The 25,388-nt window shown below is 38.6% G+C and overlaps 1 protein-coding gene across 1 annotated transcript in view; it reads right to left on the bottom strand.

Moving 5' to 3' along the window:
- TNIP3 (TNFAIP3 interacting protein 3) overlaps positions 1-25,388 on the bottom strand; it is a 99,078-nt gene that overhangs the window by 19,745 nt on the left and 53,945 nt on the right. Inside the window, exons 4-9 of the mRNA XM_060013197.1 lie at positions 14,917-15,003; positions 11,408-11,488; positions 9,399-9,464; positions 7,874-7,981; positions 5,701-5,829; positions 1,046-1,165 (exon numbers count right to left, since the gene is read on the bottom strand). Coding sequence (XP_059869180.1) covers positions 1,046-1,165; positions 5,701-5,829; positions 7,874-7,981; positions 9,399-9,464; positions 11,408-11,488; positions 14,917-15,003 — 591 coding nt within the window. The remainder of the gene's footprint in view (positions 1-1,045; positions 1,166-5,700; positions 5,830-7,873; positions 7,982-9,398; positions 9,465-11,407; positions 11,489-14,916; positions 15,004-25,388) is intronic.

The raw sequence follows: 25,388 nt of genomic DNA on the forward strand, positions 1-25,388 counted from the left end.
ACAACAACAATAACACAATTGTTCTATTCTTCCTTGTATTGCATCAGGAATCCTTGTAATTGGCACTTGCTCAGAGCAAAACAGCCAACAAGTCATACCCAGGGGCATCAGAAAATAATACTTCCCGGCTCTTTGTTCTATGTCACCCTATCCCCTGCCCCTGCCATTGCTAACATATTTCTGACAATGTGTGCTTCTGGGATTGGAATTCCTATATTTCCTGTACTTATCAATATCGCTATGAACTGTTCCAGCCCTTTGCTTATATTAGTTTATTTAACCTCTTACAGGAAAAGAGATGTGATATGCATGGGTGGCTCCTCAGCTAAGCCAGCTCCAGCTGGGTGAACTAAAATTAGCCTCAAGTAGTTTAGGCAGTGCTATATCCCCACAGCCCTGTGTTGCTGGTGCATGCAGGAGCTTAGAGAGAGCATCCTTTACTCTTGCTGTGCACTTGGAAACAGTGAGTGAAGCTGGGTGAGTTAGGAGGAGGAAACCATTGTACATCAGGAAATTCCTAGGTAGTGCCATCTGTATGCAGGGATAGATGAACAGACCTGGCTCTTCAGTGACTATGACCAGTGCAGAGTATTCCCTTTAAAACTGCCCTCATTGTTCAAAAGCCCAGAGGCCTGCAGCTACAGAATAATAGCCCGGCTGCTACCATTTTCTGAAAAGGTCCAGAGTTTGGGTTAATAGTGTCTTCAAAATAAATCATGTCTACATGAAACCCTCTAGACCCAGTGCTAATAGAATTTCACTAAAAGGTTAATTAGCATGCCCCCTTTTTAAGTGTATAATCTTGGGCAAGCCACTTAATCCATCTGAAACTCAATTTTCTCTTTTTTTTTCTCTTTTTTTTCTCTAGAGTTGGACTAGCTGATCTATATTTTCCCATAAAGCTTTAAAATTAGGTAATTCTAATTAAAATACATGCAAAAACCTTTGACATGTTTTGAATAGGAGGACTTCCAGAAATGGCTAAAGCAGCATGAACAATGGGCCCTAAGTTCTCCACATGACCGCTCCACTTTCAACTTCTCACCTGCTGTTTGAGAACTTCCATTTCTGTCCTCATCTCCTCACGGCTGCACTCCATTTCAGACTTCCGCAAACAATCCTCAGGAGATGAAGAACACTCCATTTTCAAGGCATCCTGAAGAGCCTGTGTTATAAGATAAGCACACTGTTGACCTGAGAGTTGCCACATCATATGAATTTCTCTACAATTCCTACAGTCATCTCAAGTGCACTCATAAGGTAGAATTTCATTTTTAATGCTACCTTCATCACTGAGTAACTTTCTTCATATATGCATTTTTTTTTTCAGAATCTCCATCTTTTCTCCATGACGGTGCTTATGTTATTCAACTCTCATTGTTACTTGAGAAGGCTTTGGTGTTAGAGATCCTTCCACCTAGCCAACCATGAGTGGAAAACAGATACATAGCCTTTCTCTAGAGTCTGCTTCAGTCAAATATATGCTCCATCAATAAGGCTCGAACTTCAGGGAGCATCAGAATCACCCGGAGAGGTAGCAAACATGCCCACGCCTGGGCATTGCCTCCAAGGATCCTGAATCAGTATATCTCGAAGCAGGGCCTGAGAATCTGCATTCCTCAAAAGCTGACGTTCCTGCTCTCAGATGACATTTAAAAAATATATCTTCATTGAAGCATAATTGCTTTACAATGGTGTGTTAGTTTCTGCTTATAACAAAGTGAATCAGCTACACATATACATATATCCCCATCAGATGACATTTTGAATGATATATTTCTGCTATATAACCATGTCCCTTACAGGAGAGAGGGAAACTCACATAAATGGGAACCCAGGCAGATTCATTATCCATTGTTGTACGGCTCTGCTCTGTACTCCTTTAGCATGACATGCCTTGGCCTAGACACAGTCATAATTATTCTCCAATAAAACACCCACTAACCCACTAGAGGGTGGAGAGAGTGCTCTGCTTTCTTGACATGCAGTACAACTTGGTGTTTTCACCGTGGGGTGAGGAAGTGAAGCAAATAAGAGACACTTAGATTTGCCAACCAGATCATCATCCTTACTCATAATTCCACGGCACTCTTACATATACTATACTTTTTCAGATTATATGAAAGACACTGTCTCTATTCTGAAGACTTTGGGCTCATGATGAGTTAAATAAAACGGCCGCCAAAAACTGTGACAGAACATACCTCATCCTGTTGTGGTTTCAGAGCCCACACACAATGAGACTACTTGCTCATTATCAAATGAGTCCTCTACACAAATAGAAAGGTTCACTTCCAAAGCTCCAAGACTTTACTGCCTCTGTATTTCTTTAGTAGCTTCGATGGTGTTCATTTGATGATTCTATTAGTAACTCACTTCCCTGCATTACTACACAATATGGTCATAAGGATAGAAAAGAAAAGCAAATTTAAGGTCTTAAATATGCATAGTTAAGATTAGAAGTTTCCTAATAGAATGTCTTATAGTCTAGCCTGATGTAAATATCATTTTTCAGGAAGTTGTAAGAAAAACAAGAACTTTTTTCTTCCTCCAAGAATTATTAGACAACAGAAGTTGTTTAATAATTTATGTTTTGTTAGAATTTATTGCTAAGCTACATAGTTCTAGGAATTATCATAATAGTTATATTTTTAAAACATGTGTCACTAGTAATAGAATCTAGGGTGGGGTAAACCAAGTGAGTCAAGATAATCAAATATGCTGGTTCTATATCCTACAGCTATGAATAGACTACTTTTGTAGGTTTTGTAATATCTGAATTTTCTGATCTACCTTTCATGCTATTCAGACTTCTAGAAATTTTGCAAATGAGTCATAAACGAAAGGCGAGTCTAGTAGACATTTATTCCATCTTGGGGTTTTCCAACTTCCTTGAACAAACACCTGTAACCTACTCTAGAGCAGCAGTTTACCATAAGCACAGATATACTAAACAGATCTACCCATCTCACAATGGCAAGATGTCAGACACATCAGTTTTGCCCATGGGTGGCCCTGGTTGACTAGCCTCAGGTAATTTCTCTCACTTTGATCAAACATCTGGCTTCTCTGTCAAGAACCTGATGAAAACAATGCCCTTAGGTATCTCCCTCAAAGCAAATAAGTAAAATTCAGTACACATAGTTGTGTGAACTTCTGAAAACCATATGTTAATTGCTAAGGTGACATGCTACCAATTTCTGCTGAGACCGGGTCAGCAGGCAGTGGGTTTGTGCAAGCGGGGTGGACCCCAAAGTTCCACGCTGTAATGAATGGTGCACACAATTAGCTACCCAAATCATCATTTTGAGTAACTTCTATTTATTACAGTGGTAAAAGAGAACAGAAGAAAAATCTATACTGTAAAATAATAATTTCTTACATTTCATTAGACACTAATACTAAATGAGAAAAAACCTAAATGAGAAAAAAATCTCTTTGCACTAAATGAGAAAAAAAAATCTCTTTATAGCTCATCACTTTCTATCTATGTTTTTAAAGTGACAGTTGAAGGTATAGATGTGTGAGATGAAATCTTTTCTGGCTTGAAGTACCTTTTATTTTTTCTTACTACTCATAAGTAATGTGTTATGCCTATTAAAACATGAATCTCAGGGCCAAAATTGGCTACTGAACATATTATGTACCAGCAAATTACATTAATTAGTTACTTCATCCATTCATCCAGTCAACAAATATTTAAGAACATACTATGAGCAAGGCCCTGTTCTAGGCACTTGGAATGTAGCAGTGAACAAAATAGAGAAACTCAGGGCCCCATTATGACTGTTGTCTTTGTGAGTCCCTTCCTCCAAATAAATATGTAGTAAAATTATATATTATAATTGCATTCTTACAAAGATGAATATGTTAATATGAAAATATATTTTCAACCTCATACTTTAGTATTTTTCCTCTGACTTTAAGAGAAATTAAGCATATTAATGGGCCACTATAAGTATTGTGGGCCCTCAATACTGTGTCCACCTTGCCTAGGAGAGAAATCTGCCCTGCAAATATCCTGCCCACATGGAGCTTACAATCAAGACTGGGAGACAGGAAACAATTAAGATAATAAATATGAGACATTATGCATACACTAGAATGCAATGAATTCCAAGGAAATATTAAAACAGGAAATATTAGAAGTGGAGTATGTAATTTTAATTAAGATAACCAGAAAAATCCTCTTTGAGAAGATGACAAGCTCTGAATTTTACTCAAATTAATTTTTCTCATTGAGATTTTATGATTATAATCATGATTTTTAAAGTTTTTACTAATTAAAAAATATTTTCTATAAACACACCTACACAAAAATGAAGGTTATTACATGGGTTTGAGTAAAACACAGAGTTCTCGGCTGTTTTAATTTCTACAGGCTTTATATCCTTGTGCCTACATTTATAGAAATAGAGAACAGAAGAAGACTGATAAGTAATAACATATCAAAAATGGGAGAGATTTCAAATATAATCTCAATTAATGTCAGTTCCTCTAATTCATTTGCGAAGGATTTCCAGCAGTGATTAAGACAGAAAATTCATTTGCCCTGAACTTGTATCTCTGAACATTGTTTTTCTCTCTTAAACGACAGAGAAGTACATGGTTTACGAAGTCAATCTCCAATTTCTCATTTTCTCCTGAATAATAACTTGCCCCATAAACAGATCAAACATAGCATCACATTTGTAAAGCACCCTATCAACCATACAGGCACATAGTTAACGCTTTGGGGATATTTAAGTTACACCTCTGAACACTACTTAACTACAAGATGGCACACGGTCCCAAAGGCAAGCACTGAGCACGTGTTTAAGGCCAGTCAACCACCTGCTCTTTTTTTAGAAGATAATTTCTGTTACTTTGGTCAAGAAATATCTAGCTTGAGAGATGACTATCTCAACTCAACCATGTATTACTACGTATTACTACGGTCCACATACGATGTGGCTCTTGGAAAAGTCAACAGCAAAGGATTTAATTTTTTTCCCTGAACAAGTCAGCAATCCCTCCCCCCAAGAAAATTAAGGTTTAGTCCATTAAAACAACACACACACACACACACACACACACACACACACACACTCACTTACATGTCGTCCTTTTGCAGCAATTCACAGGTAGCTCCTTTGAATAGTTGTTGGAGCAAAGGCATTAAATCACCAGCATTTTCTTAATAGACCTACACACTACTCCCCACCCCCCCATTAAAGGTGAATTTTAGGCTTATTCTCAGGAAGGCCGCCATCTCATTTTTGGATTTGGCATTTAGTTTGCTTCCATATAGTCTGTATTACACTCAGGAGCTCCACAGTGATGATTTTAAAGAGCAGCCTGTTTTCCTCAGGAAACTTTCGCGGTTGACCAAGAGATAACGCTACTATTCGCAAACACCCACTTGCTTTATGTGGTTCTTTGATCTACCAAAAAAAAAAAAAAGTTCTTACTCTCTTCTATACTTTCTCCTTATCTCTTTCTTTAATGACAATTCTTTGCAGAGACATGAATTCCCCCCAAAATTCTTAGCCAAGTATGGCTGAACGAAGCAGATAGGAGTGATTTATGCAATTACAGAGACCTCCGTGCAAGCCCCCGAGACGAGCCGCATTGCAGTGTGGATTTTGCTGTGAGCCTCAGCCCAGAAAGTGCTCTTTATACAGAAACCTCTCATCTCTCCAGCTTCACCTGGCCTGATACCTTATTGAGGCGTTTTATTTCACATTCAAAGTGTTGCTTCTTCTGGCTTGCGAGAGCAATTTTTTCCTTCAAAAGCGTATTCTCTCTCTTCAATTCATGTAATTCTTCATTTAGGCTCTCCTTTTCCTTCTGAAGTAGAAAGCAAGAAAACAAATTCAAAATCAATAAAATTCAGATGAGATGATATTGTAGGAATACTTCTGAAATAAAAAACAAACAAAAAACAGGACCTGCTAGATTTTCACTTAACATTCCATTCAAGCAATAATCTCTGGGTGGAGGTCAGGATTAGGATAGAAGAAATCTTTATGTTATCCTTACTGCTACTACGTTTTGCGACCCCAGAACAAGCTATCAAAATCCCCACTCCTCACTTTCAAGGGTCAAATGGGTCTGCAGAAAAAGCTACTTGCTCTTACAAGGTGATGAAAGAGTGACTCACTAAAAATAACTGAAAGTTCTAATATGCAAAGTGTCATTGCAACAAAAAATACCAAATATCTCAAAGCCCAATCCTGCATCATTCAGGACTGGTGAGAGACAAAGAAGAGGATAAAAGATAAAACCTCAGGCAATAAGACATTTCACCACAGATAATTATTCAGAGCACTGTATTGTTCTGATGATTACTTTTAAAAGGTAGAGATGAGCTAGTCCAACTGCCATCACTCCTCCACTTTTCAGATCACCTTCAAGGAATCCAGTGTTTTAAGTAACTGAAGCAAGGTTGGTGGCTTAGACAATAACAGGATTCAGACAACATCTGCCTCCTATCTCTTAATTTTATATTCTGGACAGTAAACTTTTTGTGGAGTGAATTGAATTTTTAACGAGACTGCAGTTTTAACCCAGTAAAATAAACATTCTGGAATTTAGGTAAATCAAGATGAGGAAATAGCTAAGATATACGTTAAAGTATATTATTTTAATAGCTAATATTTCCCATCACAATGATTAAAGAAATCTACTTTAGGTGAGTCGTTTTCTTTACAAGTGAAAACACTTCTCTTTGCCTTTGTTTAAACAGAATAGGTCCATGTGTACACAGAAAATTTAGCAATCTTTTTCTAACTCAGCATAGTTTAAGAGAAAATTATTTCCACAAGAAAATGGTCCCAACTGCATAGGGAAGAAATTACCATGATTCCTGTGCTGCATGTAAATGGAACCGAAAGGGACTCTTACATGGCAGAAAGGGAGTTGCTAAGCAAGGAAGGGAACCTGAACTGATGATGGATGCACTGATTGGTGACATTGCCTTAAGATTTATGCATGTTTTAAAATACAGCTGCTGCATCACAATATTAGTCACAAGACTTCACCTGAGAAAATCTACCCTTCTCGTTCTTTCCTAACATGCCTGAAAAAATGAGAGGCCATTAGAGCTCAAGGGCCTCCTCCCATTTTCTACAAATCCATGTAGTCCCATAACTAAAAGTAAAACCGGGAATCTATTTTAAGAGAGGCCATCACCTCAATGGCCACCTTCTAGTTCTCAGGAGGATTAAAGGGGCCTTCCAATCTGGAGACTGGGCTCAAGTCCTATTTTTCCATGTGCCACATTATTGACATTAAGTCATCTAAGCCCTACGTCTCAGCCTTCTCATCTTTAAAACGGCAAAAATAAAAGTTTCCTCACAGATGGGCTGAGGATGTTAAATGAGACGATGAGGGTGAGATACTTTTCAAAAATGTTATATTTTTAAGATGACAAAGGTAATACTTATTTGTAAAGCTCTCTGTAAGCTGAAAAGCAGCTGTACAAATACAAGGAATTGTCATATTATCAACACTGGTAATAAAAATGATTAGTATGAGTAAAAGCAAAAACGCAAAATGAATTTTCTCCTAGGCTGCAACGTCCGAGAAAGATACCCCAAAGCCCTGGCTCAGTTCTGCCCGCGGGTGAAGCCGGGCAAATTAAGGTCTGCCTGTTTGCGCGACACAGAAGGAAGTGAGCCGGCACCTCCCGCCCTCTGATTCTAGAGAAGTGGCCCCTATTTTTGGCTCTGGGGACTTGCGTAACCCGTACACCCTTGCCCATCGGTCACCGCTCTGCAGAGGGTTGATTTGAATAAACGGTTGGTTCTCAACCATCTGGCGGCAGGGGCCCCCCCTTCCCCCTACCGCGCGCTCCTGGGGGCAGGGAGGTCGCTCCCCGAGCCCCGCCCACCTCCTCGCGCTGCTGCAGGTCGCTCTCCCTCTGGCTCTGCTGCAGCTCCTTCTCCAGCGTGCCTAGGAAGCTTTCTGCGGTGTCCAGTTTCGTTTTCAGCTCTGCGACCTGAAGAAGTGGTTCACAGACAGCTGCAGACACCTCGCCTGAAGCCCACAACCCCCTGGATTTATTCCCAGCCTAAGCACCCGGGGACAAAACTGGCTCAGTCTTGGGCATCCCCTAGGGAGTGGCTCTTCTTCCCACCGCCCCAAACCAAGATCGGGTCTTTTGCTTTTAAAAAGAAGTTTCCTCTACAAGAGAAAAAAGCAAACACCAAAACGGCCTCCAGCCTCCTTTCTCTAGACCACACCACTTTCGAGGAAATAAACCCGTAGACCTTAAGGGAGCCTTCTAGGCTTGTCATTCTATTCTCAGGTCGCAAGGTGTGCCTCATCTGATCTGAAAAGGACAGCGAAGGATAGGGGATAAGTGAATATACCTACCTTGCCGAAAAACAGACGTGACCTTTAACTCATCAGTAACCTGCAGCATTTGACCTGCTACTAAATGCCAAATTAGTCGTCTGAGTGACAAGGGTCCAGAAAAGCCTTAGGGACAGGCGCTTCATCAAAGATGGGAACTGTGACCATTGTTAACCCTGGGTCTTCATGCAGCTGCAAGCCGTTCAGGAAGGCAGCTTAAACAATTTTCTCTGGGATCATGTGCTTTAAAATTTGGAGATCCCAAAGCTGTCCAGACCGAATATTATAAGGTGCCTTGACCATGGCCTGGTGTAGTGAAACGTTACCCTGCTCTTTCCAAATTTAATACTCTGAGTATCAAAATGAGGAAGAAAAGAGCAATACTAACGTACTTCTCATGTGTGGTCAAGTTTCTTGACTCTGAATTATTTTGGGGAGTTTACCTTCTCTTTCCTCTCTTTTAGAACATGGAATGGTTTTAAATTATAAACTGACTTTTACCCTTTAAAATATATTTCCTCCAAAAAAAATTCTTTCTCACCAAAGCAAAAGTTTCTTGACAGAGAACATGCTTTGGAGAGAAGAAGGGATTCCCCACTTCCCCTCACACGCTGTTAACACTGCTTGTCTCTTTTTCTGTGGAAAACAGCTTATGCTATAAAGAATTAGAGAAGTAGCCTTGCACAAAAACGTATGAACTTTAAGCCATTTCTCACCTCACATATAACCTTGTGTTTTTATGGCTGCTAGTAACAAAGCCGAGGCCAGGATACTGTGTGAGTTATGATAAATGTGGGCAAGAGCTCTAGAGACGGCACTGGGGGCTATATTTAGTACCTTTCTTCTGCCATGCTTAAGACAATTCACTGACACGTTCCTTCGTTCATTAATCTTCAGTACCAAGAGGCCAATAATGCACTCAGCACCCTCCCCTTCATCATTTTACAACAGACAGCTGGCTACCCACAAATCTCCTGTAGTTGAAATCAGTGAGAATCTTCACATACTTGTCTCCCCGAGATTACCGATTTAAAGCAAATACCAAACAGAGAGGTGTTTACCTTTCTTTCATATAACTCTTTCATGCTTCTAAATTGCTGATCCCATTGCTGGTTAACTTCCAGGAGCTGAAATTATTAAAGTTTGGTAAAGCAACAAAGGATTTTGCCCATTTGGAAATTTAGCCATAGTGAAATCACTTCTCGAGGCTACTAAGGTTTTGGAAGCCATGGGTGAAGACAATATTCCTTCCACCAAGTTCTGGTAGACCTGGGATAAGTTAATTGAACACATTCGCCTTTCATAATTGGTTCACATATGAAAAACTATTAAGCCTTAGGTATATCTTGACTAATCAGCTGAACAGTTTATTAGCAACTTCTAACTTTGTTTAGTTATTTGAATTTTCATCTTCTTGTTTAATCTAACCAGAATCTGATAAAAAATTGTAAGTATTAATGGTTTTATGTAAGATTTATTAATATTTGAAGGGCCTTTTTTCAAACCTTTCCATATTTTTTATGTGCTTATATTGATTATTAAAATGAAATATTTCTTCTAGCTTTTTAAAGGCAGAATTTATATTAAAAAATTCCAAGTTCGGGCTTCCCTGGTGGCACAGTGGTTGAGAGTCCACCTGCTGATGCAGGGGACACGGGTTCATGCCCCGGTCTGGGAAGATCCCACGTGCCGCGGAGCGGCTGGGCCCGTGAGCCATGGCCGCTGAGCCTGCGCGTCCGGAGCCTGTGCTCCGCAACGGGAGAGGCCACAACAGTGAGAGGCCCGCGTACCACAAAAAAAAAAAAAAAAAAAAAAAAAAAAAAAAAATTCCAAGTTCAATTAACTGATAATCATTTGCTTGCAATACTGTGTTTTTTTTTTTTAAAAAAATCAGTACATGATTTGTATTATATACTCAGCTAATGGATAATATCACCTTTTTGGAAGCATAGGTTTTTCAGGGAAAAATAGTTTTTGTCATAAGACAATATTTAGAAACAATTTAGGCTGCAAACAATTTGAAAGTTTTAAAACTGTGTGCCAAATAGATGAAAGAAAAAACACTAAGACCTGTTTTCAGTTTTCTTGTAAGGGAAGTCTACAACTTTCCACATTAAGAGAAATTCCAACACCTATAAATATGGGACAGACGTGGAGAAGACTGTCGCAATGACTAAAATGTAGCAAGACTTTCTCTTAATTACAAAACAAAATATCTAATCCAGAGTGGCAGTTGCTAGGTAACTCTTATGCTGGAAATAGATATGACTATTTAGTATAAGACTATATAATATTATTATGTAAAGATCCCTGATCTGTTGTTATTTTAGGGACTACCATTTCTATGCTATGGTAACATTACTCTGCTATAGTTCAGTAATTTTCCAGAAGGGCACACTATTTTATGCAGTATCAAAGAAGGGTAGAGGAAACCATAGAAGAAAACATGAAGGCTGTAGCACAGAAAATGATTTCGAAAAGGAATTACAAAATTGACAACAGAGTGCCAGAACTGTTAAGGAGAATAAAGAGGTTCTCTGTCAAGGAGAATAAAGAGGTTCTAATATTCATTAAACTCAGAAAAACGGAACTCAAAATAATATCCATCACATTCCCAATGACATTTTAAAACAAATTTCTTTTATGATAAAGCTCCTTAACCCCTGTTGGTCAGATGCCCAACTCATGAAGTCATAGCACCTAATCAGTGATACAATAAAGCCTCTGACAGTTCGAGTTTCAAGGTGTGTCAAGTGCTGAGCATAAATGGCACAGATGATAAGCTCACCTAGCCCATGTGGAGGAAATGTCTAAGTTTTGAAAAAAATTAAGATTATAATTATTGGATTTATGGCTTTGTCATTTTTATTCATTTGCACAAGCACTGAGAGACCGAGTAAGAGATATGTAGGTGAATAAGAAAGAAGTATTTGCTCTCAAAATAATGCAGTCCAGTATCCTTAAGATAAATACTGTGACCCAATAACAAAAATAAAAGGCACTAGATGCCTATTTTATTCTCAGCATTAATCCATGGCACATGTTGCTTCAACTAATATTTCAAAATTACCTCTTTTCTCTGTTTTTCCAGGCACCTTATCTTTTGTTCAAGGAAATTTGTTAAGTTCTTTCTTCTCGATGATTGAGTCCACTTAAAAAAAAAAAGAAGAAAAAGAGTGAAACAGAATAGTCTATAAACAGGAGAAATGCTTCTCTTCACAAACTCTCATGTTGTAATTCATAAAAATATTTTAGCAATAATAATGCTCACACCATAGTCCTTCATAGAGACCTGTTGATGAAAAAGCTTTATATTTTAGACTTTTATATGAATTAAGTACCAAAATAATTCTCTGATAAATTACGAATGTATCTATATAATGGGCAAGTAAGAAATTAGGATTTTATGAATTTGGATTTCAACCCTTTTCCAAAAAAATGAAAATTCAGAGTATAATGTATATAGAAATCAGGTAAGTTGCATGGATATATGTTAGGTATGTACCTGGTAAACATTTCTAAAAAACCATTTTTGTAGACATACCCATGATCTGAAGAGCGGCCCTGGCAAAAGTCAGAGAAGTGATAGAACCACCAAGAAAAAAAGACCAACACACTACAGTTAAGTGGCAACAAATTGATCCTGAAACAATACTACAATAAATTAACTACCTCAGTGACCATCATTATGATTATGTTATAGAGGTGGGCATAGATTATCTGGTATTTTGTAATTTTAACCAGCCCTTTGTATAAAGCTACTAGGTGACAAATTTAGATTAATAATAAATCATTGGTATGGTGAAAAATTAACCACCTTTCTTTTCAGTTTTTTTTAAAAAAATATTATTCATTTAAAGAAAGCACAAAAGCTCTGGAAACTGCCTGCCATCTGTCTAAATCGACCATCAACAAAGTTCTCTTAAGTACTGTTTTCTCTGTTTTAACTCAATAGTCTTAAAACCATCGCATGGCTGAGTCATACAAGTAATACAATGAATGGAGTAATGAGGATCGTCCCTAAATCTGCTATTCAGTTTCAGGCTCAATAGCTATTGTGGACCACGAAATTGCTTAAGGGTATTCATGAACAATTAAGAAATATTTTCAAAACATGTTGGCCTTTGCCACAAACGTTACAGGAAATGCCGTTTTGCAATCATCACAGGATTTTAAGGACTTTTTTCATTAGAAATGATTTATAAAACTATTTTCTATCTTTTCTCTACTTATCTTTGTCTCACAATGTTTTAGGATTCGAGGGTATTTTATACCTCAATAGATGCTGTTCTTAGTTTACTTAGCTACTTCCTATTCAGATCCATGTGTAACTAAGACTGCATTTAAAAAGAGACATTCTTCCGTAGGTCAACACAATCAGAATGATTATACCCGCTTCTGACCTCAAGGTGGTTTAGCCCAGTGCCAGAAGTGACATCAATTTCCAGGTGACAAGTATGTTGGGTCCTGCAATTGAGATTTCCCTCTTTTAGGAAGACTTCCAAGGGACTGGACTTATTCTGAATCAGCACAGACTAAATATTAGGCATCTTTGATTTGGAGAATGCTGTGAGCCAACCCTACTTAGTGTGTTCTGGGCTCTGTGAAGCAGAGGTTTGGTGAGACTGGATTCTAGACCAGTGGTTCTCACCACTGGAGCGCATCAGAATCACCCTGGGAGCTTGCTAAACATAAGGCACCCTGAACACTGATCAGAATTTCTGAAAGGGAGCCATAGCACCTCTACCTTCTTTTTCATAGATTACTTTTTAAAGCAGTTCTAGGTTCACAGCAAAATTGAGTGGAGAGTATAGAGATTTCCCGCATACCTATTACCCCAACAAATGGGTAGCCTTCCCCATGATTGGCATCCCCCATCAGAGTGGTATATTTGTTAATAGATGAGCCTACACTGACACATCATTATCACCCAAATCCACAGTTTACATTAGGGTTCCCTCTTGCTGTTGTACATTCTATGGATTTAGACGAATGTGTAATGACCTGTATCTATCATTTGTAGTACCATGGAGAATAGTTTCACTGTCTTAAACATCCTCTGTGCGCCACCTATTTACCCACCTCTATTTTTAATAAATATCACTGATTATCATGAGTTACACTAAAGTTCAAGGTTCTTCCATTCCATACCACGCTTCGGAATATGAATTTTAGGTCCTCAAAAAGTCTTTTTTCTATTTGTGATATAGACCAAAAAAATAAAAAAATAAAAATCTGTGACCAACAAATATTTGTATGACCCTACTTTCTGGGAATCTAGATTAAGAGTAATGAGATAGCATGCATTTTTTTCCATATATAATTTTCTCTGGAAAAAAATTATGAAATATTTTGACCCTTGATTTTCTTATAAATGAGTTATTTTTAATTTTTATTTATTTATTTTTTGCGGTACGCGGGCCTCTCACTGCTGTAGCCTCTCCCGTTGCGGAGCACAGGCTCCGGACGCGCAGGCTCAGCGGCCATGGCTCATGGGCCCAGCCGCTCCGCGGCATGTGGGATCCTCCCAGACCGGGGCATGAACCCGTGTCCCCTGCATCAGCAGGTGGACTCTCAACCACTGCATCACCAGGGAAGCCCTGAGTTATTTTTAAATAACTTTATAAAAATCATTTATAAAATGATCTAGTAGAGATATTAAATCTGCAAGACAGAGAAAGCACAGCAATAGGTATGGCTTATAAGTCATAAATGTATCACTACGGATTTCTCTGAGGATTAATCAACATTTTACCACCATTCATATGTCTTAGGTGTGCATTAAAATGAAAGAAACTCAATTAAATACAAAGTTTTGGGGAAACTTTTCACTTGTTTTTGCTGTGCTTCCCTGTTGCTAATAAAGGCATAGAAAGAATTTTAGTCACTGGTCCTTCTAAGGGCTCATTTAAAGAACATTTATTCCCTATAAAATGTAATCTGTGTTCAAAGTATTTGGACCTTGATTTCTCATTTACCCTAATACCCAGACCAACTTCTAAAAGATCCAAGTTCTGAGACTGCTAAATTAAATACCTAAATGTACCAAAAAGTCTCAGAGTCCTATTATATCTTAGTTATCTCTAAAAAAATCTTTAAGAAAGCACTTTCATTCATTCATTCAATTAGTAAGTATCTGTTGCAGTAACCAGTAACAGAACAATGACTGTGGTATTAATTACGTATATAGAAGTATTTCACCATAGATACTCTATTGCTATAATAGCTTTTACTTCTAACCACACAAATATAATATTCTTTTTACATTTTACATTAAACCAAATTCCTTGAAATCAAGAGCAAAATATGAAACACATAGAATCGAAAAGCTGACAGGACAAGATTTTATTTCTCACTTTGTAAAAGAAGAAATGTAGCTCAAAGGTGTCAAAGGAAATGTAAACAGTCACCTAGATATTTTTCCTTTGTTGAATAACATCCTTGAAATATATAGAGCAGATCTTAGTTAAAGAAAGCAAACTAGCCATTTCTACTTTTATTAATCATTGCATAACTCGCCATTAGCAATGCTGTCGATGATATATATGGTCAATTCATCCCCTAGAAATGCGTTCTTACCTCTGCATGCTCAGTAGAAGTTTCTGTACCACTCATTCTAGTTGTGCACTGTAGGAAATGTGCCACGGAAGCTGGTTTTTCTGGAGTCTTGGAGAGCAGAAAGAAAAAAGCAAAGAAAATATCTCTGAATGGTGTCTTTTAAAGTCAGAGCAAATATATATATAATTTTTAAAATACCACACAAATAGTTAACTGATGATAGAAAATAATAGCAACAGTTTTTCACTGAAAATGTACAGAAGTGACTCTGTATGTGAATTATACAGAATAAGGTTAAAAGCACAGCAAGTGTGATTATAACTTTTCTTCTCTTCCAGATAGGGATTTCCCAGGATGTCTCAAGCTGCAGGCTGTGACTAACACGCAAGGCAGATAAGCCTTGCTATGGTATGTAAATTGTCATTCTTCCCTTACTGGAAGTTTCTCCCACTGGAGGAAGAAGTTACCACAGAAAGCCTAGGCAAGCCAAGTCTTTCCTCAGTAGACAAGCTGCCGTAACTTCACTGTATTTCCAGATCAATTAGGTAACTGTTGACTTTTTGACAGCCCAGTTCCTTGCTTCCCTAAGGGAAGGATTTTCTGGCAATGCCTTATACATGTCAGCTTAGCTGTGCAGAATTTAATGAGTCATACATAATTCTCATGGAAGTAAAAAGAAAATAATTCATTACAAGGTTATCGGGTATTGTTCGTAAAACTAATCTTCTGTATTGGCAGGAAGTTTAAACTTGGTTCTCAAGTTTAAAGTCTCAAGACTGTCTTTTCCGTAGGTTGTCCACATTTTCTCCATGATCCCATGGAAGTAAAATCTTTGCACTAACATTTACCTTTAATGAGTTGGCTTGTCGTTTTACAGGGCACTGAGATAATGGAGCACGTGATAAGTAGGGCAATTATACTCCAATAAAGATGTTAAAAAAACAAAAAGCACGGAAAGCAGATGTTTGGAGCTACACAGATGGGCCGTGATAGAGCAGAAGACCTCATTCTTGACTTGGAGGAGAGGGAACAGAAGAAAAGGCAACAATATAGAAAGGAAAAAATGTGTTGCTGAAAGGAGAAAAGGAAGAATTTAGTCAATCACTTAATTTACGTTTTTCTTTAGACCTCCCTATTTGATATCCACATATATGTAGGATAAATCCTAAAACTCCTGAAATTCAGATTCTTTAAAAGGGAATGAACGGGTGGCTAAGATTTGGCCCTCCTTTTTCTCCTTTAGATCTTCTACCCGTCTCTTCTTGGGCTCCAGCCGAACTGAATTCCCTCTGCTTCCTGAACTGGTCACGCCCCTTGACATCTGTGGCTCTCTCCACCTGGAGTGTGTGTGTGTGTGTGTGTGTGTGTGTGTGTGTGTGTGTGTTTACTTTCTTCTGGTTTCTTGGTCTGTTTGGGGGGTACACTTGAGTGAAACAGAATGATATTTCCTTAAGGAAATATCCAAAAGTACAAGTGGGAATGAAATTGTTCACAGTTCTAAAGGTAAAACTTATGACTCACATATGATTTGACTTTAGGGAATATAAGCAGGGATTTCCTGGAGACTGACACTTCATTAACAGTAAAATCTACACATCAGAAAAGAATAAAAAAGACAATAACATAAAAATATATTTTTTCCCTCCCAATCCCTGCTGCAAACACACACACACACACACACACACACACACACACAAAACATAATTATACAAGGTTCAAGGTTCCCTTCAGCCTTATTTGTGTATTTGGTAATAATAACCCAGTGGACGTGTTAACACTGACCTAAAGAAGTGGTTAGAAAGCACATTTTCTGGCCAGGCACTGTCGTCGTTGGGTCCCCTCTGTATGGGCCTCCTGTTGCACATTCATCGTTGTAGCCCATCATGATGTGAGTGATTCTACTGAATGGAAATCCTGTATCTTTGCATTTTTTATTATAATTTTTTCCCTCTTTTTCTGCTATGGCAGTTTAACAACAAACAGATTTTCTATTAGCTCCAGAGAGCCATGTGGTGATTTATGAATAAACAATAACTTCTGGAGTGTCCCAAGTTCGGTTTGAGAAAAAGGGAATTTGCATTAGTACTGTCCTAGGAATAAACTGGATATTTTCTGTTACATATGCCCTCTTCACCTCACCTCCATCCCTTTCACATATGCTGTATACTTTAAGAGTCTGGCTTTTAGTCAAGCTTTGTTTCATGAGAAGTCTCACTAGCTGCAATAACCTTCAGAGAAATGGACATGTCACTCCATGTTTCCAAAGTGATTTTGAAGAGTCTTCATTTCTCAAGTGACTAAAATAATCTCTAGAGGAAAATAACTAACAGAGGGAAATATGGTGAAGTAAAGGACCAAGGAACTACCGGTCAGTGGTCTGTAACTATCATTCCGGTTGATGATAATTCTCTCAAAATTAGTTCAAGAGAGATCATCACATTTCTACACATGCTTGGAGGGATTCTTTGGCAGGTAAAATAAACACGGCTTTTTCTTTAATATCCATTTAGAATGGGGGTTAAAAAACCTCCTTTGCTTCCTGAATCTATTTGCATAGATTTTTAAGTGAATGTGCTATCTAGGTAGGAGAGAGAGTACGTGGTGGTGACTAAACATCTGACTCTAGAGTCCAGTCATCTGGATTCATATCTCAGCTCTACCTTCACTGCTTGTAAATCTGGGGATGATGCTTAAGGCCCCTAAGTCTCAACTTCCACATTTGTAAACTAGGGATAGTAGACGTGTCTTCTTCCTGGGGTTGCTGTCTGTGATAATATATAGAAGAGCTTAGATGTTAATAATAATATGACCTTAAAGATAGGGACCATCAACATTTACACATCACTTACTATGCACATGGCACTAAGTGGATTCCAAAGGAAAATAAACAAAAGTAACAAAAGTTCCTACTTCTAATGAAATTTACATATCTATAAATAAATAAATAAATAAATAAATAAATAAATAAATATATATATATATATATATATATAGAGAGAGAGAGAGAGAGAGAGAGAGATGACTGTAAGAATTCAGAGAGAGCTCATTCAGAGCTTTAATCATTATTGCAGGAGTTGGAATATCTGCTGGGCCTTGAAGGCTGGATAGGATTTTCATAGATGGTGAGAACTGAGATATATTATTGTAAGGGGAGCAACTTAAATGAAACAGAGATGGACAAGCCTAAATATGAAGGATTATAGCAAGCTCAGTGTAACTAGAGGGGGGCTCATGTGGTCTATCTAAAGTCGATTTAGATCAAATTGTGAAAGGCTTTTAATTTCAGACTAAGAAATTTTAAGTCTATTGCATAGGCCATGGGGCACTTCTAAAGACCCTTGAGGAAAGGAATTATATGATCAAAGTGGCTTTTTAGTAAAAATAAACCTGGATATGCACATTATGTACTAAATGGGTTAGACTGACAACTGCAATACCACTTAATAGATATTATCAAAAGTAATATTCAAAATACTTAACATCTCGTGGTAATCAAAATATTTAATAATCAGCTCACCTGGGGCACTCAGAATGAACCACACCTCTGAACTCCAGACACCTATATTAATTGCCTACTCACCATACCTGTTTGGTTGCTTAATAGGTACCTTCTTATCCACTTATATAAAAGCTATTTCTTGATCTTCCCTCACAAGACTCGTCTTCCCCATCACAATGACAAATTTCATGCTCTGGACTAAGAACTTTGGAGTCATCCTTGACTCCTCTTTTTCCTCACAGCTTATACCCAATCTAACTGAACATTTTTTAGGCTCTCTATAAACATACACAGAGGGCTTCCCTGGTGGCACAGTGGTTGAGAGTCCGCCTGCCGATGCAGCGGACACGGGTTCGTGCCCCGGTCCGGGAAGATCCCACGTGCCGCGGAGCGGCTGGGCCCGTGAGCCATGGCCGCTGAGCCTGCGCGTCCGGAGCCTGTGCTCCACAACGGGAGAGGCCACAACAGTGAGAGGCCCGCGTACCGCAAAAAACAAAACAAAACAAAAACCAAATAAACAAAAAAAAACATACACAGAAAGGAGAGCAGCATGTTGCCACTAGAGACTTCCCAGTTTAAGGAGAGAGTGAAATAAACGTGCAATTTTATAAATTTTCAAAATGGAAACTTTAATGATTACTTCCTGATTTTATTCACATGAAAATTCTTAAGAGAGCATCCAGTAGTTACTGACATCTGTCTCTGTGTCAAATCCTAGTTCCATCCTTTACTAGATATGTGAGCTTGGGCAAGACTTTGCATTTATCAAGCCACCATCATCTCCTACCTGGATTACTGCAATACTATTGCAATGTTCCTTGCTTCCCCTCTGGCTCCTTTCCCATCTATTCTCAGCCCAGTAGCCACTGTGGGTCTTTAAAATATGTCATTTCATGTCACTCCTCTGCTCAAAACCTTTCAATGGCTTCCCATCTCAGAGTGAAAGCAAAACTCTTTATAGTGGCCCACAGGGTACTAGATACTCTAGCCTGTGCCCCTCTGACCTCTTTCTCAGTATCCTCCTGTTTGTTCACTCTGCTCTATGTCCTGGCCACACTGCTGGTCCATGAACCTGTCGTGTGCACTCCCTGTTCTGTCCGCCCAGAACTATCTTTCTCCTAGATAACCTCATGGCTCATCCCACCCTCCACCCCAAACGGGTAATTGCTTCAATGTCATCTCTTTATTAAGATCTTACCCACCCCCCCTCCATTTAAAATTACTCTCCATCCCAGTGCTTTCCTGCTATACTTTTTCCACAGCACTGTATATCATACCCTATATATTTTTCTTCTTTGTTCTTGGCCTCCCACCATTAGAGCTTAAACTCCATGACAGCAGTTGTTGTCTGCTGTGTTCATTCTGTATTTCTCGAACCTAAAATAGTGCCAATTATATTAGTGCCTATGCAAGTACACACAGTGCTCAGACACACGTAAAGCCTCCTCCTTACCCAAAACTAAATCTGTAATGTTGCTGAGTCATGTATCTTCTCAAGAGGTTGTAGAAGATCTCAAGATCAGAAAAGTCAACTTCTTGGCCTCCAAACTAGTAAATAACCTCTCTTTCATACCCCAAACCTGGGTTTGGACTAGAAGAGCCCCATGAGAGGCGTGTCCCAAATTCCAGAGCCTCAAGGGGGATACAGGCTGTGTCCCTCCAGGTTGGTGCTTTGAAGCACTTCTTCCATGCAGTACATACATGTCTGTTTCCACTGCACACTTTTAGTTTTTAGTGCATTGCAGATACATCACAGGGCAAATTGGGCTTTGTTGACTCTTCTCTAGTCTTTAGGAAACTGCAGAATTTATGAAACTTCCATGTCTAAAGATTTCTCAGCGCTGCCCAAAGTAGTAAACTAGCTGACACAGCCTGACCACCAGCCCCTTTGAAGTCTCCCCTGGTTTTCCAGAGCAGTTAGTTACCTCCTCCTTTGTGATCCAGGGCACTTTGTGAAGCATCAATTCCTGCACTTACTGTAAAACTGTCATTAATTTTATGTACCTTTCTCTCCCAAGGCTGTAAGTTTCTTGAAGGTAGGGTCGATATTTATCGTTTCAGCCTTGGGAACTGACACAGTACCTTCAGAGGACAGAGTAGTGACATACACACTGAAAAAAAATAAACCTGATTATGTATAAATTTTCAGTAGGAAATCATAGTACACTTCTACATCTCAGAACACAGCCCAGAGGAGAATGACCACAGGGATAAACAAAGTTATATGTTTTGTCTCCAAATCAGAAAGGATCAAGTAGGGGTATCCATTTTTAAAAAGCTGTTCTGTTTAAATGTATTTTCTTTTTATTCATTTTATAGGTAAATATTTCACCCTTTTTTATTTTGGTTACATGATCAATATTGTTTTGTCTCCATACAAAACCTCCTTAAATTTTTTTCTCCTAATCCTAGTTAATATTTAATAAATAAATAATATAAATGATTATACATGTTATGAGGGAATTTTTAAAAGGTATAAATGTGGTCTTTAATAATATCTCCTACATTTGTACCGTGCTTTATTATATCTTATAAGTTAACCTCTTGAAGTATTAACTGGTGATTCCCCCAAACACATATGGTTCTTTGTTTCATGTAAGTAATCCTTTCTTTGTTCAGTAAGAGATATCTTTCGTCTCAGGGCTGAGTAAGTTTGTCATTGAATGCAAAGGGAAAAACAGTCCCTGTTCAGCCTTTGAACTTCAAAATAGACTCTTCAAACTCTAGAGACCATCCTGAAAACCAAAGCTTTGAATTTTAAGAGCTAGTATTTCTGAAAGTAATATATTTAAAAAAATGTTTTTAAAGATTAATTCCTTTTGTGAAATTATTTTTAAATGCTTCAAAAAGTAACGTGGATTGATGGATGAAACATGCAGTGGGTAGATGGATAGATATATGATAAATAAGTAGAGTGAAGTTTTAACAGTAAAATCTATGGGTGTACACCATAAAATCCTTTCAACTTGGCTATATATTTGAAATTTTCATAACAAAATGTTTGAGAAAAATCAGAATCAAGCCGTAAAATCTTACACCATAAACAACTGACAGAAAAGAGGGTAGATGAAGAGATGGTATAACCTATTCCTTACCTCTTCCACACTCCCTACCCCATCCCACCCAGAGAAGAGTAAAAGAAGTATATGGCCCTGAGGGAAAATGAGAAAAGAATCAGGGGAAAAGAGCCCTGAATGTTGTGAGTCCTCTTGGGGAAAATGAGTCCAACTCTTCTAGGGACTCATCCATCATCTCCTGAGAAGGATGTAACAGTGGTTAACTAGGATTTTGTGGATTTAAGAATGCTTTGCTGTAAAATTGAGGAAAATGCAGTATTTATCACATGGATCTGAGGATAGGAGATGAGAAGAGGGACCTGGAAGCTTCAGTGATTGCCAGTGAAGCAATGAGCCAATGAAAAGAGCATAAGGAACAGATTACACCAGTGCTAATTGCAGTGTAAGATGATGGATTATTGCAACCTGGTGCCTTCACCCTGAAGTTGCCAGAAAAATATAGGACCTCCAGATAAATTTGAGTGTTAGATGCACAATAACCTTTTTTGTAAAAGTATGTCTGATACAATATTTTGATGTTTATTTGAAATTCAAACTTAAGTGGGCATCCTGTTTTTTTTTTTTTTTTTTTTCCTGTACGCAGGCCTCTCACTGTTGTGGCCTCTCCCATTGCAGAGCACAGGCTCCGGATGCGCAGGCTCAGCAGCCATGGCTCACGGGCCCAGCCGCTTCGCGGCATGTGGGATCCTCCCGGACCGGGGCATGAACCCGTGTCCTCTGCATCGGCAGGCGGACTCTCAACCACTGTGCCACCAGGGAAACCCCATCCTGTATTTTTATTTGCCACATCTGGCAACTCTACTCCACATGCATTTTCCCACAAAATCTCCATCACAGACTGTAGGTGCTGCTGTAGGGAGAAGAAGACAGAGGAGAGAATCCCTGCGTAAGACTGCACTGAAAATATAAATTGCCTGAGAAAACGCTGAAGTGGCTGAGATTTCCTGAAGTCAACTGGATTAAATTATCTTCTAAAAGACAGGATAGGGGTCCTAGATTGAAACTAAATTCAGCTTAAAAAAGGGAGAAAATTACAATTTAGCACATGTGAGTTCTGTGGTTTGCAAACGTTTACCTGCTTCAATTTGAACTTCATAACAGTCCCGTGCAGCTGTCAGGAGAGGCATCTTTGATGTAAGGAAGGATTAAACTGAGGTTCAGAGTTGAGAAGTGACTTGCCCATGGTCATTACATGATGAGTGGCTGGCTGAACCCATACCAGACCTCAGTCCCCCTGGCTTATTCCCCACAAAGAACCTTTTACCTATGCGAGGAGACATGAATAACATAGCTAAAGATTATTGGACAAAACATAATTTACTTTGTTTGATACAGGAGCCTGAGCCATTAAGAAATATAATTCAGAAAAGTTTCAAGGGAGTTGAGCTTTCTTGAGGGCTACATATGAACTGGCTTGACCTTCAAGATCATATCCAAACAAACTCTTACCAGTTGCCATCACTACTTGCCTAGAGATTAATTTCTACTGCCAATAACTGGTGGTCAGAAAAGAGAAATTTAGCCTTCGAAAATTGTAATCCTGCATTTGAAGTTTTCAATGTTCTCTTCTCTGCCAGACTTTAATCCCTGATCACTCGGTATCTTTGCAAATCCCTTTATTTTTCCCTTGTACCTAGCTTACATGTGTTGACTTCACCTTCATTCATGTACTCATTCTTATAATAAATATTTATTGATTATGGACTGTGTATTGGACATGAGGTAAGTACTAGATGAGCGAAACAGACATGTCTTTCATGTATTTTCTGGTTTTTGAAAATAAAATCTGAAGATTAGAGGGATCATTCCATTGATAATGAAATCCTTTCTGCATCATTTCATAATCACCAAGCGATTAGCCTGGAGACCTCAGGTGAAAGAGACTACTTTCTTCCTGAGACAATACATCTCAACATATCATAGATTTAGATACTTTTTTTTTTTTTTGTGGTACGCGGGCCTGTCACTGCTGTGGCCTCTCCCATTGCGGAGCACAGGCTCCGGACGCGCAGGCTCAGCGGCCATGGCTCACGGGTCCAGCCGCTCCGCGGCATGGGGGGTCCTCCCGGACTGGGGCACGAACCCGTGTCCCCTGCACACTGCGCCACCAGGGAAGCCCCCTAGATACTATTTTTAAATAGCAAAAATTATAGTTACATATAGTAATTAAGAAAGGGCATGTACATATATAGATGACGTGGGAATAATGGGAGCCTACGGTGATGACTTGTGGAAACACAAGTGATCAAATAGTGTACATTGGGACTGTTTTGTCTGAAAATGAGCCTGACTCAAAGAAAATCTCTCAATATGAGAGCTTGAAAATATTGTAAATATTTACTAGCTGATCTTACTGATTTAAGGAACATTTACTTTAAAAAACTAAATCTTCCTTACTGGAGAAAAAAATAAAAGGAATAAATTATCCCACTTCTTGCTACCTAACCCAGAATCCCATAGGAAAAGATATTTATATACTTTGTGGGTCCAGCCTCACTCCCCTCACAAGTACAAAAGAAGGTAAAAAGAGTCTTAAGATGCATTTCATCTAGATGGTAGACATTAGAATACTATGAACCTTCTTCAGTGAGAGCTGAAAGTGTCCATTTCGCTAGTATTTTCCCCACGCCCATTAAAGAAATTGTTTCTAACCAAACTAGAAATGGGAAGGCTTGCTTGAGAAAAAAGGTTTCTTGAGGCATTAGATTCCAAAACCCATCTTAGGTTTGGAAGTCCTTACGAGAGATCCACATTCTGTCACAAAGCTAAACAGATCAAGAATATAAAGAATACATATTTGCTAAACAACTCTTATGAACATGTTTATTCGTGGTATCTCCCAAGCCAAGAATTTAGCTTCCTTAATAGTGTCACAAATTTACAAATCTCTGAACCCAGAGACTGACGTTACTCTTCCTTCTGCATAATAAGAAAGACATATCTAAAGTTTTTTTCAAGTGTAATTGCTGAAGTCATATAAGTCTATGAGAGGGCAACGATTCCAAAAGTAAGGATAATACTTTTAGCTCTGAAAGTCTGTTTGCTAGAAGCCCTGACACTCCGAATTCATTTTCTTCTCTTTGCAGCCTCTTGGATGCCTTATGTTCGTTTATTCCGTTAAAATTATAAAATGTATTATAATTTCCACCCAGATGTCACCCTTCACTTCAAGACTTGGTGGCTTCCTCCACTAACACCCCCTCGTGTTGGCATGCTGCTCTCCTGGCCATCGAAGCAGCCTGCATTGGAGCTTCCAGGATCACTATGTTCAGAGGCAGATGGAATCATCTTGCACCTACTGCTCACATCTCCAAAGGACAACCTGCATCTTCCAGTGTTCTCTAAATCCCTCTCTTGTGGAACTTGGGGCAAATCCTCCCAGCGATGGAAGAGAAAACCTTTGAGTAAGAAAGTGTCCTACTCAAAAGTGTCTCTTACTTATTAACCAAGAGGAGCTTGAGCTTATCACCTCACTTCTATCCAATAGACAGCCATCTGTCCAACAATGGACGCCTCTCAAGTGTTAGGGAGAGTTTCTGTCTCCCTTCTTTTATAAGAGTTTTAATTGTGTCTTAGAGTTCGATTTTAGCTTACAGACTTGTGTGTCTGTTTTCCTGTGGTGCCTGGTGTTATACCTTATTATAAAATAGAGTTCAAGGTGGACAGACACAGCAAGATCTCCTTATCTGGACATATACCTGATATTCATGCATAGTGGAAGCCTTTAAAATCTTTGTAATGAATGGAGGAATAATATGTCATAGATAAGGCATGGTGATATTTAGGGAAACACAACATGGTCTCTTTATCCACTCATCTGTTTAGTTTTGAGATTTGATTATACTTTTAGAACTATAAGACTAAAAACTACTAGCTGAACTTAGAGATAAGAGAAAGATACATAGATCATTTAAATT

Source organism: Delphinus delphis, chromosome 5 (genome assembly GCF_949987515.2).
Source record: "Delphinus delphis chromosome 5, mDelDel1.2, whole genome shotgun sequence".
In the NCBI taxonomy this organism is placed as follows: Eukaryota; Metazoa; Chordata; class Mammalia; order Artiodactyla; family Delphinidae; genus Delphinus; species Delphinus delphis.